This window comes from Chanodichthys erythropterus, chromosome 15, assembly GCF_024489055.1.
Source record: "Chanodichthys erythropterus isolate Z2021 chromosome 15, ASM2448905v1, whole genome shotgun sequence".
Taxonomy (NCBI): domain Eukaryota; kingdom Metazoa; phylum Chordata; class Actinopteri; order Cypriniformes; family Xenocyprididae; genus Chanodichthys; species Chanodichthys erythropterus.
This window is the reverse complement of record NC_090235.1, coordinates 33,306,317-33,323,663: the sequence shown is the minus strand read 5'-3', so window position 1 is coordinate 33,323,663 and position 17,347 is coordinate 33,306,317. Positions and strand designations below refer to the sequence as shown.

The 17,347-nt window shown below is 36.7% G+C and overlaps 1 protein-coding gene across 6 annotated transcripts in view; it reads left to right on the top strand.

Annotated features, from left to right (window-relative positions):
- epb41a (erythrocyte membrane protein band 4.1a) overlaps positions 1-16,642 on the top strand; it is a 71,786-nt gene extending 55,144 nt beyond the window's left edge. For 5 of the 6 annotated variants that reach the window (XM_067361609.1, XM_067361608.1, XM_067361607.1 and 2 more), the window contains 5 exons: positions 7,508-7,636; positions 8,288-8,386; positions 8,801-8,881; positions 9,482-9,598; positions 13,979-16,642. In XM_067361609.1, coding sequence (XP_067217710.1) covers positions 7,508-7,636; positions 8,288-8,386; positions 8,801-8,881; positions 9,482-9,580 — 408 coding nt within the window. In that variant the 3' untranslated portion in view covers positions 9,581-9,598; positions 13,979-16,642. Of the gene's footprint in view, positions 1-7,507; positions 7,637-8,287; positions 8,387-8,800; positions 8,882-9,481; positions 9,599-13,838 lie in introns of all 6 variants that reach the window. The other variant, XR_010891766.1, reaches the window with a different exon arrangement.
- Positions 16,643-17,347: the final 705 nt, after the last annotated feature.

Below are 17,347 nucleotides of genomic sequence, written 5' to 3'. Positions count from 1 at the left end.
CTCCTCTTCATTTCATTGTCTTTTCCCTTTTTTTCCTCTTGTTCCTGTCCTTCACTGGTTGTCCATCCTTTCCTCCCCCTTGTTTACTCTCCTCCATCTCTCCTTGCAAAGTCTTGTCCTGGATCACAGTCCTGTCCTCCTCCACTTTCATCCATAGCTCCACCTCCAACTCGATCCTCCTCCTCTCCACAAGCAGGAGTCTCTAGAAATGCTCAGAGAGGGGCACATCCGATTTCCCCACGCCCCTCCTCTGCTGAGGCTTATTACATCATGTACCAGTCTCAGACCTGAACATAATAAACTGCCACATGACACACTCTCAATTAATAGGCTCAATTTAAAAATTAATGTTTAAATTCATTCTCTCAAATTCTCTCAAGACAGTGTGCTCTTCTAGTTAAGTAGTTACTTTTTAATAAAACCAATTAGTGTATTTTATGCTTATCCAGCGTTTCAAAAGCACGTCTCTAATATGTGTTTAAGTGTTAGCACTAGAGATGGGAATTGTAAGGAACTGAATGGTTCTGATTCCTTAATTCAATATACTATTCCTTTACCAATTTTGAGCAATCATTCGCCATAATTGGCCTTAAATATATGTTAAACAAAAATATGAAACATTTTAAAGTTTATTACAATAAAACACGACAAACACTTTAAAAAAAAAACCTACAATAAAACAAAATGTTACTGCACGGCATGAATTAACATCCACGTCGTAGTTTATTTCAAGATTTAGATAACAGAAGTAATGACTTATGGGTTGAGTGATTAATTCAACAACAGTTCTGCAATGCATTTCCCAAAAGTATTGTTAGCCAACTATGGTTGCATAGTTCCAGCATTACCAACATAGTTCAATGATTTACCGTTTTCCGAAACCATAGTTCCAACAAACATTCACAAACTTGCGATAGTCCTTCATGTGCTCTTCAAATAATTCAACAGAATAAGAGTCAAATCCTTACTCTGGATATTTGATAATATACGCGGTGAGAACAGTCATTTGAGAAGAAACCCCTTACTCCACTCTGTCCATATAAGTAGAGCCTTTGCAGACAACATACAGAAGACAACATTCAGAGTAGCATTTTAAGAGTACATCTACAAAAAGAACATAAATCTAGCATTGGCTAGAGAGCCCATACATAATTTATATACCTCAAGTAAATACAAATACACAATATAATGCACAAGAAAAAAAAACTTGATTGAGCAGGAAACAAAGTTTCTCAATCAGGACTAAATGAGCTTTGCTGAGGTGCTAGGGTAAGACCATGGCCGCGTCGGAAATCTCATACTCTTTTTAGGTAATTATTTTGAATAAATAACGTCACGGCCGCTCTAAAAAAGTACATTCTATATAGTATGAATGTAATCCAGACGTACTACATTTGCCATGCTGTCGTTATCATGTGACCTACCAGCGTCAGTTTATTCACTGCCATTCACAAATCCTTTTCTGTGGCCTCATGGGATAGTCCGTTGTATGTGCACTTCAGAATCTTGCCGGAAGTAGTAGGTCATACGGGGACTTTTTGCCTATACTCTTCTATGAGTACTGTGAATTTGGACATTCTACTTTTCTTTTCGACTACTATATAGTAGGAAAGTATGTGATTTCTGATGCAGCCCGTGCTTCCCTCTTTCAATCAAAACTGACTTCTTCTACTCTACTAACTGTTTAAATTAAACAGTTGTATTTGTATTAAAGGTAATACAAATGACAGCCCTATATTGTTGAACCAAGTGGGTCCAATGGTGGATGTGCGACACTACGGTTTCGGGAAACGGTTGTGACTAGCTAGTTCATTTCTCCAATGACAGACAATGAGTCATTAGACTAATTCATATTGATGAGTTTTATACTGATTTGTGAGTCTTCTTGACCAATTCACTTAAAAGAGCCAGATTGTAATAGCCATTTATTCCTAAATAAGACTGCATTAGGTGCACTTTATGATGTTGTATTCAGCCAGCAAGAACTGTTAACAGAAATAAACATCATGAAATTCATTAAAAATGGAACTTGTTCTGAAAAAGAACCAGTTCTTGATCCCCAACATTAGTTCGCAATGAATGTTCTTTGTGGACGTAGTAAACTCTGATCTAGCCAATGACAGGGTGTAGTTCCGTGACAGACACATCCACTGATCTGATCCTCTGAGGATTTCGCTTAGTGGTCCAACTCACCCAAACCCTGCTGGTTTTTATGGTGTTTTTTCTGTCAGTGATGGATATTTGCACTGCCAAAATAATGTCTGCTGCCAATCCTAATGTCAATCAGATGTCCACCATGCCACCAACGCCATAAAAACCCTCAAGGCCTTTGCTTCAATCCATCTGGCCTGCTTAAAGCACTCTGGTCAGATGCCAAGCCCGAACCCATCAAACCTACCCAGAAATCTGTACTACCATCATCAATCTCTCCCCATGTCTCCCCATTCCACATGTCTGTTCATTGTGCTGTCTCTCTCTTGGTGTCCCGTTGCCCCCGCGCAGAGATGGAAGCGTTCAGCAGGCATGTGGAGGCAACAGCAGGTAAGAGTCAGGTGGGTGCCCGTGCCAGGAGGGCCGCCGCTACTGCAGCATATGGAGGAGGATGAAGATGATGACCATAATGAAGAAAAAGACATTGAGGCACAAGGACATGCTGTCCAAGTCTCTTTAGTCTTGTCAACAGAAGAGGAAGAGAGCCGTGCTGCCCGAGTCTGCCAGCTGTACCCAGTGGTACTGCATCACCCCTCTGTCTCCTTCCTGTTGAGCATTCTGCTGTTCTTGACCCTGATGCTGTGGTGGCTTGTCTTCATTTGAGAGAAAGTGGAAGAAAAAAATAGATTTGAGGGAGGCAGCAGCCGCTTCTCAGACTGAGCTTATCTGGATTATGAGACAATAAGGAGGGAGAGAAGATGATGTCTTTCCTGTTTTTCTGTTTGTTCTTCTTGGATTCTTAATGATTTCACCATTTCACAGTGGATGTCGCTTAACAGCTTATAATTTTAAACTATTTATGTACTGTGACACAAAACCCCTGAATGCAAGTGCACTATGTTATCTTAATAGGGTGTAAACATTCACTTAACATTTCTCTGGCTTTTCAGATTGCCTTGATTCTGAACTCACTGCTTACAATAACCATTAAATTTCAGTCAAATTACCTTTTTTTTTTCTCTTGGTGTTTGCAAGGTGAGTATGAATTGAAATCCGACTCTTCTATTTCTTTCTTCTTCTTCTTTTTTTCCTCAATTCATGTTAAACCATTTACTACACAAAATAAAACTTTGCCTTGGAGATTATTTCAGTTTTAGGTGTTGTTTTTGTTAAAATTTAAAATTCAACTTAATAAAAAAATATAATTTTGGAAATGTCCTGTTGACCTACACTGATGTTATTATAGTATTTGCATACTACATCGTGAGTGGTCTTTTTTATGCATTTATTTGCATACTGATGTGATTGATCTTTCAGTTATGCACAACCAAAATTCTAAAAGCCTAAAAGCTTTAACACCATTCTTATACTGCCTCGCAAACATTGCTAATTTCTTCAGTAAATGCAGTTACAGCTTTTTTTTTTTTTTTCGCTAGCTGTGCACATCGTTACCAAGTCACCAGTGAGTTTCTCTAGACAAGTTTTCAGCACACCGTGCACTTCGCTTCTCTTAGCAGATATAAATCTCTTCTCCATTTCCAGCCAATGCATAATGAAGGGGACAATTTCTGTAATACTGCCAAAAACTAGTCTACTTCTTTATAGAGTATATTTATGTTTTTTCAGCCCTTAGTATATTAGCCTATTAGGGTTTTAAATACACACCCTTTGAATAGTATACTGTTTCTCCTTCCCTGGGACTCCAGCATGCATCAAAACATCAGTACTACTGTCATGCTATAGCTTTAAATTTGTCTTGTGTGGTATAACAATTATAGCCTCTTTCCACAATGAGTGACAGCATAATGCATAATGATAGATGGGAAAGAATGTTTTTTTTTATGTTTGTTTTATATTGTTTTGTTGTTGTTTGTGTTAGATTTAATATTTAAGTAGGTTAATTTATCTATGTACTTTGCACTTCTATGGACTTCAGTCAGAGTACATTATATTTTAATTTGACAAATTTCAGTTGTCTGGCTGGTGGAGTACTGGGACAGTTCCAGTAAAGTTTTCAGTATGAAAATAGCTTATGAAGATGTTATCACTTTTTTAAAATCTCTTTTGCAACTGATGTTGTGGTTCCGTGGATGGTAAAGATATAATCCAAAACATTTCCCCCGGAAAATGCATAATTAGATTTAGACTAATTAGAGTTTCCTTTAGAAGTGGAACTCTACACTGCGTCATCAGTTGACGCTATGGGAACATTTCACGTGAGCTCATGTCTGAAGAACGTGTCGATACATGCCAATTTTGATTGACTACTGCAGTCAGGTGACATCACAGGTGCACCGATGAGCTATAAAATGGTGCTTATTGAAAACATTATCAGCTTTTTTGTCTTCAAGAAGTAGTTTGTGTGTCATGCATGTGAATCTAGCGTGTGTATGTTTTAGAAAAGAAAGATAGTATCAAAAAAGTATTTTCATTAGTGTTAGATCACCACTTGTGGCCCACCTCTTCATCTGTTGGTGATGGACACAGGAGAGGAGAATAGGCAATACCCCCACTCGTGTCCCACTCCTCATCGGTCACCCTTCCCGGTGCAGAAAGCATGCATATGACAGGCTGTTACAGATGGGGTTATTACAGAAGAGAAGAGCAGGCAAAAATGGCACTTGTGTCCTGCCACTCATCTGTCACCCTTGCACAGAGGTAGCAACGATGTGCTCCCTCTGTATTCACAATTAGGGGCTGGTATGGATGAAGGAAGTGGGCAATACCAGTTCTTCATCTTCCACCATTCCGGTACTTGGAGTTCAGAGCATATAAACGGGCCGGTATGGAAGAAGAAAGTTGCAGTACCGCCACTCGCGTCCCGCTTCCTCATCTATCACCATATCTGCAATGAGATTCACCCTCAGTGTTCATGTACTCACTTACTTATAGGCTCGGCTAAAGAGGGAAAGTGAGCAATATTGCAGTCTTACCTTACTTCCTTTTTGGCCACCACTCTCAAGTACAGGCAGAACAAAGGTGGTAGCGATATGCTCCCTCAGTTTTGGGTTGGATTAGTACAGGTGAGAACAGTGGGCAGTGCCGCAATTTCCACCAAAGTTTCTAGTTTCTGAGACCTTCTGTTACTCTGCAAATGACTCTTATTTTAGTCTTTCGTCTCATGCTCCTGCTCCTAATGATAGAGTACTTTGAGTGACTTTTGTTTGGCCCCTTTTAAATTCACTAATAAAGGAGACTTGCAGACCTAATGTGATTTGTCACACCGAGCTTTTCTTTATGCACCACATGGTGAGCCCTTGAATTTTACACAGCGTTCATTTCCCGTTGTTATCTGTCAGCCTGACGTGGCCTTTATTGAATGAAAACAATATTTGACTTACAATGTGCCAAGTATTCCTAAATCAAAAGCTTTTTTGAATCAGTGCCCATAGATAAAATATTAAAAAGCAAAACTAAAGTAATTTGTAATAGTTTTGAAATGCATAATCTGCATATCTGAGCTGAGCATTATGGATAATAGGTAGTGGTGTGCTGCTAGGAGTGATGATGGCTTCATTCAGGATCTCTCAGTCAAGAGGATGTATTTTGTTTTGGAATAAACACTCCTCACCCTTAAGGGAGGAGTGTTTGTGAAGCTTTCTGATGAGGCTCTGCTCAAGGGCAGCATTCTGTGCAGCATAATTTCATTCCAACTGAGACTTTTTGTGGCTACACAACGGTGTAAAGCTGAATTAGCTAACAAGCTAAAAATATAATGGTGTTTTTCAGTTACTTTACTGCTGTTATATACATTAGTAAATCAAGTGCCTAAAAAGTCAAATTCACATTGACCCACCTAGTAGCATGACAAACAAAACTGTTCATATTTTGAAATAGATTAAAGGTACAATATGTAATTTTTTTGCAGTAAAATATCCAAAAACCATTAGGCCAGTGTTATATATTTTGTTCACTTGAGTACTTACAATATCCCAAATGTTTCCAACTATTTGAAAACTGCAGTTTTAACCAAGGCTCCTGGACGTGTAAGGACTTGCCTGTCAATTGCGTCATACCCGCGTTAACCCTCGGTCTGCCTCGATTTCCAGTTATATTTTGTAGAAACCATGGAAACGCCAAAGACGCTTTAATATATTACACATTTTAATAGACAAGGGAACAACTGTTTTGATATATTTATGAGCAGAAAATAAATTGTTGAAATATAATTGTTGTTAGATATCTCAACGTGTTTAGTCTTATTGTTTAAATCTACTTTTCTTGATTTTTTTGCGAGTACCATGCTTTACCTCAGAGAAAAACACTATTTTGTCAAGTAGCTAACATAGCACAATCAAATGCAGCAATTTTCTGCATCATACAATACGTTTTAAAATGAATTGCATGCCATTTCTCAACACAAGCCATCCAGCATTTAATATGATATTCTAAAATCAATCTATCTTACTGCATTGTGTCTCAAACAAGTGTCTCACATCAGCCACCGAGCGAACGCGCAGAGTAACGTTATATAACATAATTTTCAACACACTCAAATGTATCTAATATGATAAACAGAGCTGCGTTACCTCATACTCATGACCGGAATAGCGAAAGCAGCGCCGGTGACTGTGGCATAATAAAACTTCAGCTGCTTGTGAGGCATGTGATGCACAATCGCTCCAGCGGCCTCGTTCAGCTCCCACAACACTCGGTGCTGCTCTGCTTCATACTACAGTAACGTTAATAATCTCATCCATGAACATGATTTCTTCCCGAGTCATATCCCTATTCTTTTGCACCATCCGTTGAGATGGAGAACACATGTCCCAAGATTCCGCTCTCAATCTTGGCGTCATCAAGCTACGCCTTTGTTTTGAATAGGCTTCTAGCAACCTCTAGCTGACAGAATTCTTACATACTGAAATGGAATATTAAAATTGTAATTGTGATATATTTGATTAATTGGGCAGCACTAATTTGAACATCTTTCTCTGTGTAGAGTATTAGCTCAGTATGGAGTATTGGGGGCAATTTTATACCATTTACATTTGAGAAATCCTATCAATGTGCATTATTGAAAAGATTAGTTCACCACTCTACCCAACATAAAAGTACAGGTTGATAAAGTAACTATGTATGGCTATATGTTCTGCCTGTTCTAGGTTGTTGTTTTTTTGCCAACCATTCAAAGTTTCACCAGACTAAGCATTTTTTCTTGTCTAGTAGTTTTTTTTTTTTTTTTTTTTTTTTTTTTTTTTAGGTAGTCAGCACAGAATACCGATCTTACAGTCTGAAGACTTGACCAAAGGTTCCAGATGGTGCTCAGTAATTGGTGGTGTGTGGAGGTGAAGTTAATGTAGTGAGAAAAGCAATTCTCTACTCACTTTCTACTGTGTCTTGACCCCTTTCACAGTCTCCTGTGGTGAAGACAAAAACAATCACTATTTCTGATGTCACCAACTCCCTTCGGAGTGAAATCACCACCAAGGACATTCCGATAGTGCACACAGAGACCAAGACCATCACCTATGAGTCTGCACAGGTGAGGGGAGTCAATATTTTTAATCAACCCCATTGTCTTATGTGAAAGTTGCTGTCTCGCTGTCATCATTTTTGTTTGTCCTGGGTTTGTTTCATCTTTGCTATGCCAGTATTTGTCTGAATATGTCACAAATGGAATGAATTTCATGAAACTTATCACTGGGATGCAAACTATAGTACTGTATCATCCACATCTCACAGTATTAGTGATTTTGTTAATAACAGGCATTGGTCGATATTGGATATTTAATTGACTAATATTGGATTTTGGTAATGTTGCATATATTGATACACATCTGTATTCAAAACAGAACATTCAGAACATATTCAGAAGCTCTTATTACCTTGCAAGACTTCGTGTTTTCTCGTAAAAGTTTTGTATTCTCTCGCAAAACATTTGTTCCCCTGAAAAACTTAGCGATCTCAGAGTGAACGCAAAGTTTTTCCGGCAATGCAAAACATTTGCAACAGAACACAAAAGTTTTGCAAGTTTGCATTGAAATATAATTTTCCCTCCCATCTCATGTTTTTTCCATCACCATGTCCCTCTTTGAGTCTCCATAGTTTTATGAAATAGCTGTTGGAATAAACAATAAATAATGAGAGTTATAATGGAGGAGTATTTTAACCACGTGTGTTTGTTTGCTAATAGCCTAATGCGCTGTCAGAGAAGGAGTCTGGGATGCTGTTGAGTGCTCAGACCATCACCTCAGAGACTGTGAGCACCACCACCACAACCCAGATCACTAAGGTACCTGTTTTCACATCAAATTATGCCTAAACTTGCAATGTCATTAAATGTCCTGACACGTCTGCTGCTTGAAGAACTAATTGTAGTTAAATTATCTTATTTAAACACAACGTAAAACTTATTTAAATTGTCAAAATGATAGGATTGCTGCAAAACATAAAGAAAACTTTACAATATCCAAGTTACAAATGATTTGCATGTGCTGCATACTAAGTTAGGGTATTGTTCACAATGGTGCCATAAGGCTGCGTACATGAGATAAAGCCATTGTTAATTACAATTTATATCACCATTTCACAGTATCTTTCCATTTTGCAAGTTAGTCAAAAATAGCCGTACTGCACAGATGAGATATTTTCTTCACTGTGTTTCTGGCTCTCTCATTCTCTCGTTCTCTTCCCTTTCTCTGCTCAGACGGTGAAAGGCGGGATCTCAGAGACCCGTATCGAGAAGAGAATCGTGATCACTGGAGACACTGAGATTGACCATGATAAGGTGAAATGGACATAGTTAATAAACATTTCGTTTTTTAAAAACATTCTCATTCTAGAGAACTTTTTATTGGACAAAAAAAATTAGACGCCCCTAAGACGGAGATGATGTCATCATCATTATTTCCTGAAAAAAAACTAAAAAAACTAAATGCATATCTCTTTTTTCTTGATTCTTTTGACCTCAACGTTAACATGCATAGATTAAAAGCCTTTAAATGTACACTCAAACCAAAATTTATTCAGACACCTTGAACATTTCATTCAATATTACAGTTTATTCACTATAGTTTAAAAAAATGGTAATAAAATATGACAAGATCTCAGAGTTAAACTGTGTCAGAAAAATAACAATAACACTTAAGCAAAACATGGTCAGGTCAAAGTGTCTGAAAAATGTTTTTGTTCCAAATTTTTATCAATTTTATCAATTTTTATTTATGTAATTTCACTTACATAAATTAACTATAGTGTCCTGCACCCACTATTAAAAATATATCAAAAATATCTGAATAATTTTTGGTTTGACTGTATAACATGAACAGTTGCTACATATTTTTTAGCCTAGCAGTTTGGTTTAAATACTGTCCTCTCTGGTCTCCAGGCTCTTGCTCAGGCTATAAAGGAAGCAAAGGAGCAGCACCCTGACATGTCTGTCACTAAAGTGGTGGTGCATCAGGAAACAGAGATCACCCCTGAGTAACTCCTGTATGAGACATAGGTTAGTATTCATCTGCAAAACCTGTGATTATAAGACTGGGGTCGGAAGAGAGATTAATATTATATGCATTTAATTTACTTTTTTCTTTGGAAATATTGAAGTGATCTGTATGCCAAACGACCTCTTGCAGTAATGCTTCCTCATCGTCACTCAGCATGTTTTGTTCAGTTCTGATCTATATAGGACGCTTTAAAAAAATGAAATGAGCAGAGTGGAAAGTGCTACTTGTTGAGCTGGAAGGTGCAGTTTGGGAAAGGTGGAAAACCTGAAAAATTATCAATTTAACTATTTAAAAAAATGCTGAAGTTAATGAAAAGTTATTTCTTGCAAAATAAGATCTGCTGCAGGCATGTACGTGTTTTCATGTTTTAAAGATCTTGTGGACGAATTGCTTAAAGGGATAGTTCACCCAAAAATCAAAATTTGATGTTTATCTGCTTACCCCCAGTGCATCCAAGATGTAGAGGACTTTTTTTCTTCAGTCGAACGCAAATTATGATTTTTAACTGCAACCGCTGCCGTCTGTCAGTCAAATAATAGCAGTGATTGGGAACTTGAACAATAAGAGTCGAAAAAACTTCCATAGACAAATCCAAATTAAACCCTGCGGCTCGTGATGGCACATTGATGTCCTAAGACACGAAACGATTGGTTTGTGCGAGAAACCGAACAGTATTTATATAATTTTTTACCTCTAATACACCACTATGTCCAACTTCGTTCAACTTCATTGAAGTATATGGGCGAGACATCACTTCCGTCATCACAACGCGTTTTTTGACCTCACTAACAGGAAGCTGAACGAAGTTGGACATAGTGGTGTATTAGAGGTAAAAATTATATAAATAATGTTCTGTTTCTCGCACAAACCGATCGTTTCTAGTCTTAGTACATTAATGTGTCGTCACGAGCCGCAGGTTTTAATTTTGATTTGTCTAAGCAAGTTTTATTTACTGTTATAGTTGAAGTTCCCATCTACTGCTATTATTTGACTGACAGGCGGCAGCGGTTGCAGTTAAAAATCATAATTTGCGTTCGACTGAAGAAAAAAAGTCACCTACATCTTGGATGCACTGGGGGTAAGCAGATAAACATCAAATTTTCATTTTTGGGTGAACTATCCTTTTAAATTCTCTGAATTCTAGTTAGAGCTTTTATTTTATTCATATGACTGACAAAAAACTACAATTCTGGATTTCTTGCTTTATTTAAAGTACAAAAACGTCTCGGGTTATGTATGTACACTGTGTCAGTTGCTGACACTCTGGGAACACGTCCTGCGGAACCTGGTGCAGTAGCAGCTCCTGGCCGTAAATATAGTTAGGGCAGATTCTGGGTCTTAGCACTAGATTATGATAAACATTTTTGCAAGCTTTATATTCTAATTGCTGAACATGCTGAACACAAGCAGAACACTTTTGGCAGAGGTTGAGTTATTCAGCCAGAGGGTGGTGTGCTAATGTTGATTGACAGGCTTTTAGTACACACAACACACGCATAGAATTGCATTAAAGGTGCCATCGAACATTTTTTTACAAGATGTAATATAAGTCTAAGGTTTCCTTGAATGTGCCTGTGAAGTTTCAGCTCAAAATACCCAATAGATTTTGTTTAATACATTTTTTTTAACTGCATCATTAGAAATGCGCCGATTCAGGCTGCGGCCCCTTTAATTGCTCGCACTCTCCGCCCCCTCCCAATCATTGCATAAACAAAGTTCACACAGCTAATATAACCCTCAAAATGTATCTTTACAAAGTGTTCGTCATGCATGCTGCATGCATACATCGGATTATGTTAGTATTGTATTTATTTGGATGTTTACATTTGATTCTGAATGAGTTTGAGGCTGTGCTTCATGGCTAAAGATAATATTACACACTGTTGGATAGATTTATAAAGAATGAAGTTGTGTTTATGAATTATACAGACTGCAAGTGTTTAAAAATGAAAATAGCGACGGTTCTCTTGTCTCCGTGAATACAGTAAGAAACGATGGTAACTTTAACCACATTTAACAGTACATTAGCAACATGCTAACGAAACATTTAGAAAGACAATTTACAAATATCGCTAAAAATGTCATGATATCATGGATCATGTCAGTTATTATCGCTCCATCTGCCATTTTTCACTGTTGTCTTTGCTTGCTTACCTAGTCTGTTGATTCAGCTGTGCACAGATCCAGACATTAATACTGGCTGCCCTTGTGTAATGCCTTGAACATGGGCTGGCATATGTAAATATTGGGGGCGTACATAATAATGATCCCGACTGTTACGTAACAGTCGGTGTTATGTTGAGGTTCGCCTGTTCTTCTGAGGTCTTTTAAACAAATGAGATTTACACAAGAAGGAGGAAACAATGGAGTTTGAGACTCACTGTATGTCATTTCCATGTACTGAACTCTTGTTATTTAACTATGCCACGGTAAATTCAATTTTTAATTCTAGGGCACCTTTAATTTAGCTCTTATTGTCACCGGACTCCGCAAGACACATCCCCATAGCGTCAGCAAATGACGCAGTGTTGAGTTCCCCTTGAAAGGGAACAACTTTTTCCAGACAAATCCTTTCAGTCTGTGATATTTCAAGACAACACTTAATGTCAAAAAGATCACCAACCATTGTTTTTTGGATATACATTCCAAATTGATGTTTGCATCCCATAACATGCTTCCCCTTTCAGTGTTGCATGTACCCTTTGTTTCAAGCAAAGCATTAGCTCTACAAATACATTATTGTGTCATCTCTCCTTCTGCGGCCCAGGTCTCTTAGCTTGATGGGTTTATGGCATGTATTTAAATCTTCCCTCCCATGGGCAAAAAAAGCCATACCATCTCCCATGCTACATTAAACCCATTACAGCATTTCTGAGATTTTTGTCTTTGAAAATGGTGAGGAAATTGCAGAATACTGCAAGCTTACCACTACAAACAAACAAAAAATCCCATAACAAGATGGTAACGATGGAAACCCTCCATAGCATACCTCATACAAACAGAAAGGAGTCCTTAAGATCGTAGAGAATTAGACAGACAAGTAAACTGTATGATTTATTGTTAGCATTAACTGTGCTCTAATAAAAACCTCAGTCCCTTGGACAGCACTGTTATACTGCCGTATTTGTAGTCGTTATACATGCTGGTTGCAGGGTTGGTGGCATTCAAGATTTTAAATTCCAGTTCAGCTCAAGAATTTCAATTGAGGTAACATGATGCAGAATTTAATTAGATTATATTAATATTAGAGTTTGTGGAATATTAGGTGATACATAATATTAATTAGATAACATTAGATGATATTAATAATCGTTGTTAATGGCACCTATAGAAATTTGTATAAAATGTATTTTACAATATTTAATAAATTATTATTTATTTTATGGACTATGATGAAGAACAATGTTATTTTAGTATTATTCATATACTATTATAATATTTACTAATATTTTGACTTTTTGTTTTTATATTTTCAGCTTTCATTTTAATTTTACTTTGTTTCATTAATTTTGTTGTCATTTTTAGTATTAGGTTTTGTTTTTCTAAATATTTCCATGTAACTTAAATTTATATTTCTTTCAGTTTCATTTTTCAATTTTAGTACTTCAACTTTTTTTGTTAGTTGCCAAGGCAACATTTTTAATTTTCATAAGTTTCAAAGTTTAAGTTTTTCATTTGATATTTATATTTTATTTTATCTCAGGTTTTTTTTTTTTGTTTTTTTTTTTTTTCAATGAATGAAACTTTTTTTTGTGTTTTAGATTTAGTTTTCAATAACAACACCAGCACCAACACCAGAAGACCAGCTTTTATCTAACTTTCAACTTTTCAATGTTTTGAAAACGAAGTCAAACATAAAAAAAATAATCAATAGAATATTTGGATTTTTGACTGCTTTTGTATAGTTCCTTTTAGTCCATAGTTTTGAGACATTTGTGTAATGAAAAAATGAAGGAACTCTCAGAGTTAGGTCTGTAAATGGGGACTTTTAGTCTGTTTGTGTGAGGCATTGGGCATCTGGTGCTGTTTAACCAGCTGTCAGGGTGGTATGTATACAGACACAGAACTCCCAGAGGATAATGGTTAATGCTGCCCTGCTAGTTTGTTCCCACAGTGCCCTTTTTGTGCGTGCAGAGACCCATTTCACCCCATTCGCCCCATCGATGTTTACTTCACTTTCTCTCGGCCAGAGAGTGCTTCAGTTTTCATATTTACCATCCACCATTATTTCTATTTCAGTCAGGTCTGCATGCCTCAGGCATTCCCGGTTTCCGTCATGGACTCCGTGACCCATTTGGGATGTGTTTACTTTTTGCCTGACCAGAAATGTTCTTTCTCGCATGATTGTTGATCAAAACTTTGATCTCACATCAACACAGGGTGAAAAAAAACGGGACCAGTCAGGTTTATGAATGTGAAAAAAACAACGCAAGAGCCCTCACATCCCCTTCCCATCAACTCACTATGCCCACCAAGTTCCCCCACGGAAAAACACTTCCTGTAGCAGCACGTCCAACCCAGCCATTGCCGCCTGTGACCGCCTCATTCCAGACCCTAAACATCTGTCAGATCTCAAGCATCTTGTACTGCAAAACTGAGCATCTACTCCTGTCCAGCGTCCTAAAACACAATTCAAAGCAAAGATTCATCCAATTCCCAACACCTTGGACAGACTTTTCCCAAAAAACCTGCCTGACCTCCACCTCGTTCAAGACATTCCATGATGGACTGAACCATGTTACAATATTGTTTTGTAAAAAAGTGGCAAAAGAGCATCTTTTTATCTCTAATTCATACAATATTTTTAGGGTGGATTCCAAAGGGTTGGTTTACATAACAACAACTGGGCGGTGGGAATTTAAAAGACAATTTTCTAAAGTGTCAATTTGTATTTTTTTTTATTTTTTTTTTTTTAATTTATACTTAATTTATTTCTTTTAGCAATTGGTTGATTATACATCTTATTATGTTGTTACAAGCAATTTTTTTTTGTTCAGACAGGGCAAAGGAGCATCTGTCATAATCTGAAACTTGTTAAAGGGGAGGTTCACCCAAAAATTCAAATTTTCTTTCTTTAATGGAACACAAAACAAGAACTTTAGCAGAATATTCATGCTGCTCTTTTCCATTATTTTCCAAGAAAGTGAAAGACTTAATATTTAGGGATAGTTCACCAAATAAATAAATAATCTGACATTTATTAACTTTATTGTTCAAAACTGGTATGACTTTCTTTTCTTCTATGGAGCACAAAACAATATATTTTTGAGAAGTCAATAGTCACCAGAACTGTTTGGTTACCAACATTCTTCAAAATATATTATTTGTGGCGATCCATAGGAGAAAAATTCATACAAGTTTGAGATGACATGTGGATGAGTAAATTATGACAGAAATTTAATTTAGGGGCTGAACTATGCCAAGTTGTTTCCCCTCCTCTATTGTTCTCTAATTTTATTTTCGTTCACACAAATTTAAATTTGAAAGGGTTTAACATCAATAATGTCAAACGCCATTCATTGTCATGAGTCTCGCAACTGAACCCAACTCATCAGTTTGAACACGGAAATAAGGTTTTTGAGTACTGTAGAGGCCATATTGTATGATAATTCATGTTTTTTTTTTAATATTCACAATGTACATATGTAGTTTTGTAAATTCCTCACACAAAATTATCATATGACTTGGATTATAGTGCATTAGGCACTATTAGGTACTTTTTGGACACTTTTATGGTTCTCATTTTTTGGAACTAGATAGTTCCATGCCCTATTCTTTTTTATTGTATGGAAGAGAGCAGCATGAACATTCTGCTAAACTTCTGAATTACACAGAAGAAAGAAAGTCATACAGGTTTAGAAAAACATGATGACAGAATTTTCATTTTTGGGTAAACTTTTCTTAATTCATAACTCCATCGTGTTGTAAAGTCCCATATTTTATGTTCCTCTTAAATGTGAAAGTATTATTTTGTTCTTGGTGTAAAAATAATGTGTTAATTTCATTCAGAATGCTGGAGCAATTTCAGATGTTTTCTTGTGTTTTAAGGTTATGTTACTTTGCATATTTGTTGAAGGCTTGTATAAATTTTCTTTTGTTTCATTGGTAATGTCATCATGTGTCATCATGGATTGGGGGTCCGATGAAGATGGGGTAGGGTATTGTAGTGAAACTACATTCTATTATATTTCTATTTATTTTCATCAGTTTTGTTTTCTTGTTTGTGTGTGTACTTTGCATTTTAGATGCCCTGCTCTCTTAAATGCAGCTTTGGCATTTTTGTATTAGATCCAGAATCCCAAACACCAGCTCCTGACAGTTTTTAAATGGGATTTGCAGGGATAACTTTATTCATTTTCAGTATATTTCTACTTTTCTACTAGAGGGGGCAGTATGTTCTTATCCATGAGTCTAGCAGATCTGCAAAGCCTTCAAAATGATCATCCACACACAACCTGAAGTGGTTTTAGATGAATTGGAATTGATTAGCCAGGAATGGAGTTAATTTGCAATTATGGTAATTAAATGATACTGAAAGCGATCCGACAGATCCTACAGCAAATTAAAATGTGTTTCCGTCATTCATTAAGACATTCAACTGCGCTGATTGACTTTAGAGGTCAAGACTGACAATTCTAGTGCAGTAATTCAATTCTAAAAAAATCTAAGTGGGAATTTTGTGGATTTTATAATGTGCATCAACACTGCCGGTGGCATAAGGGCTCCTGTGGTAAAGCGTACTGCCCCGCGTCAAGCCGACAAGTCCAGTATGTCCAGTTTTTAAATGTCTATTTTAAAATGTTACGCTTTTATAGTTCAAATAGTATCCTGTACAGAGACCAAGGTGTTGTAGTTCGTTCGGTGTGTTGTTTTCTTCATTGTGGCACTCCTTTCCTATGCTAGTCTGGGGTGAAGAAAAGAAAAGAATCATACGTTTGTCCTCAGAGGTTCTTTTTCTTCTCATCACATACCTCTTTATTTTTTGCCATCACTGAAAAAAGACAAATGTACAATAAAGCACCATGCACTGAATAAACTCCAACTTAGACACATTCTTCACATGGTTTCATGAGTATTTGTTATTCACAACCTTCTTTACAGTCTCCTTGTGTTGTTTGTGTGTTTTTTAATACACGTTCCAGGTCTTCTCATGGGTGTTTACTTGGTACCTTAGTAATTTTTCATTAAAATTACTTCCTTTTCAGTTGACATCAGTCCCTGATTTAAACTCCTCGCCTCCAACCAACACCCATTTTTCACAATCTAATCAATTCCCAATAGATAAAAAGTCCTGTGCAACTTTTTCACTTTTAACACCATTTCACATGGAATGTGAAATGTGATCTACCTCATGTAAATTAGATTTCATGGTGATCAAGTCTTTAATACTCCCGATAACCATTTTATAATATAACTGTTATTAAAGAAAAGAAAAAAAAACTCAATATAGTAACCCAGAAATCATGAAACCATGAAACAGGCCTAACTATTCAAACAAGATCTGCGTTTTATTACTAGTGTTTAGCCTGATGAAAGCAAGGCTGCAGTTAATGACTTTTACTGCAGTGAATTCCCTCATAACCCTGGAGACAGGTGGTGTGAATTGTGAACAGAATGAAACTACAGAATAAAACAAGATTCATCAGGAAGGTTACAGACAAATCTGGAAAACAAATGACAGCAGTATAGATGATCTGCAGTTAAAACAAAGATGAATACTGCAGATTTTCTTGTCTTTGCTTCATACT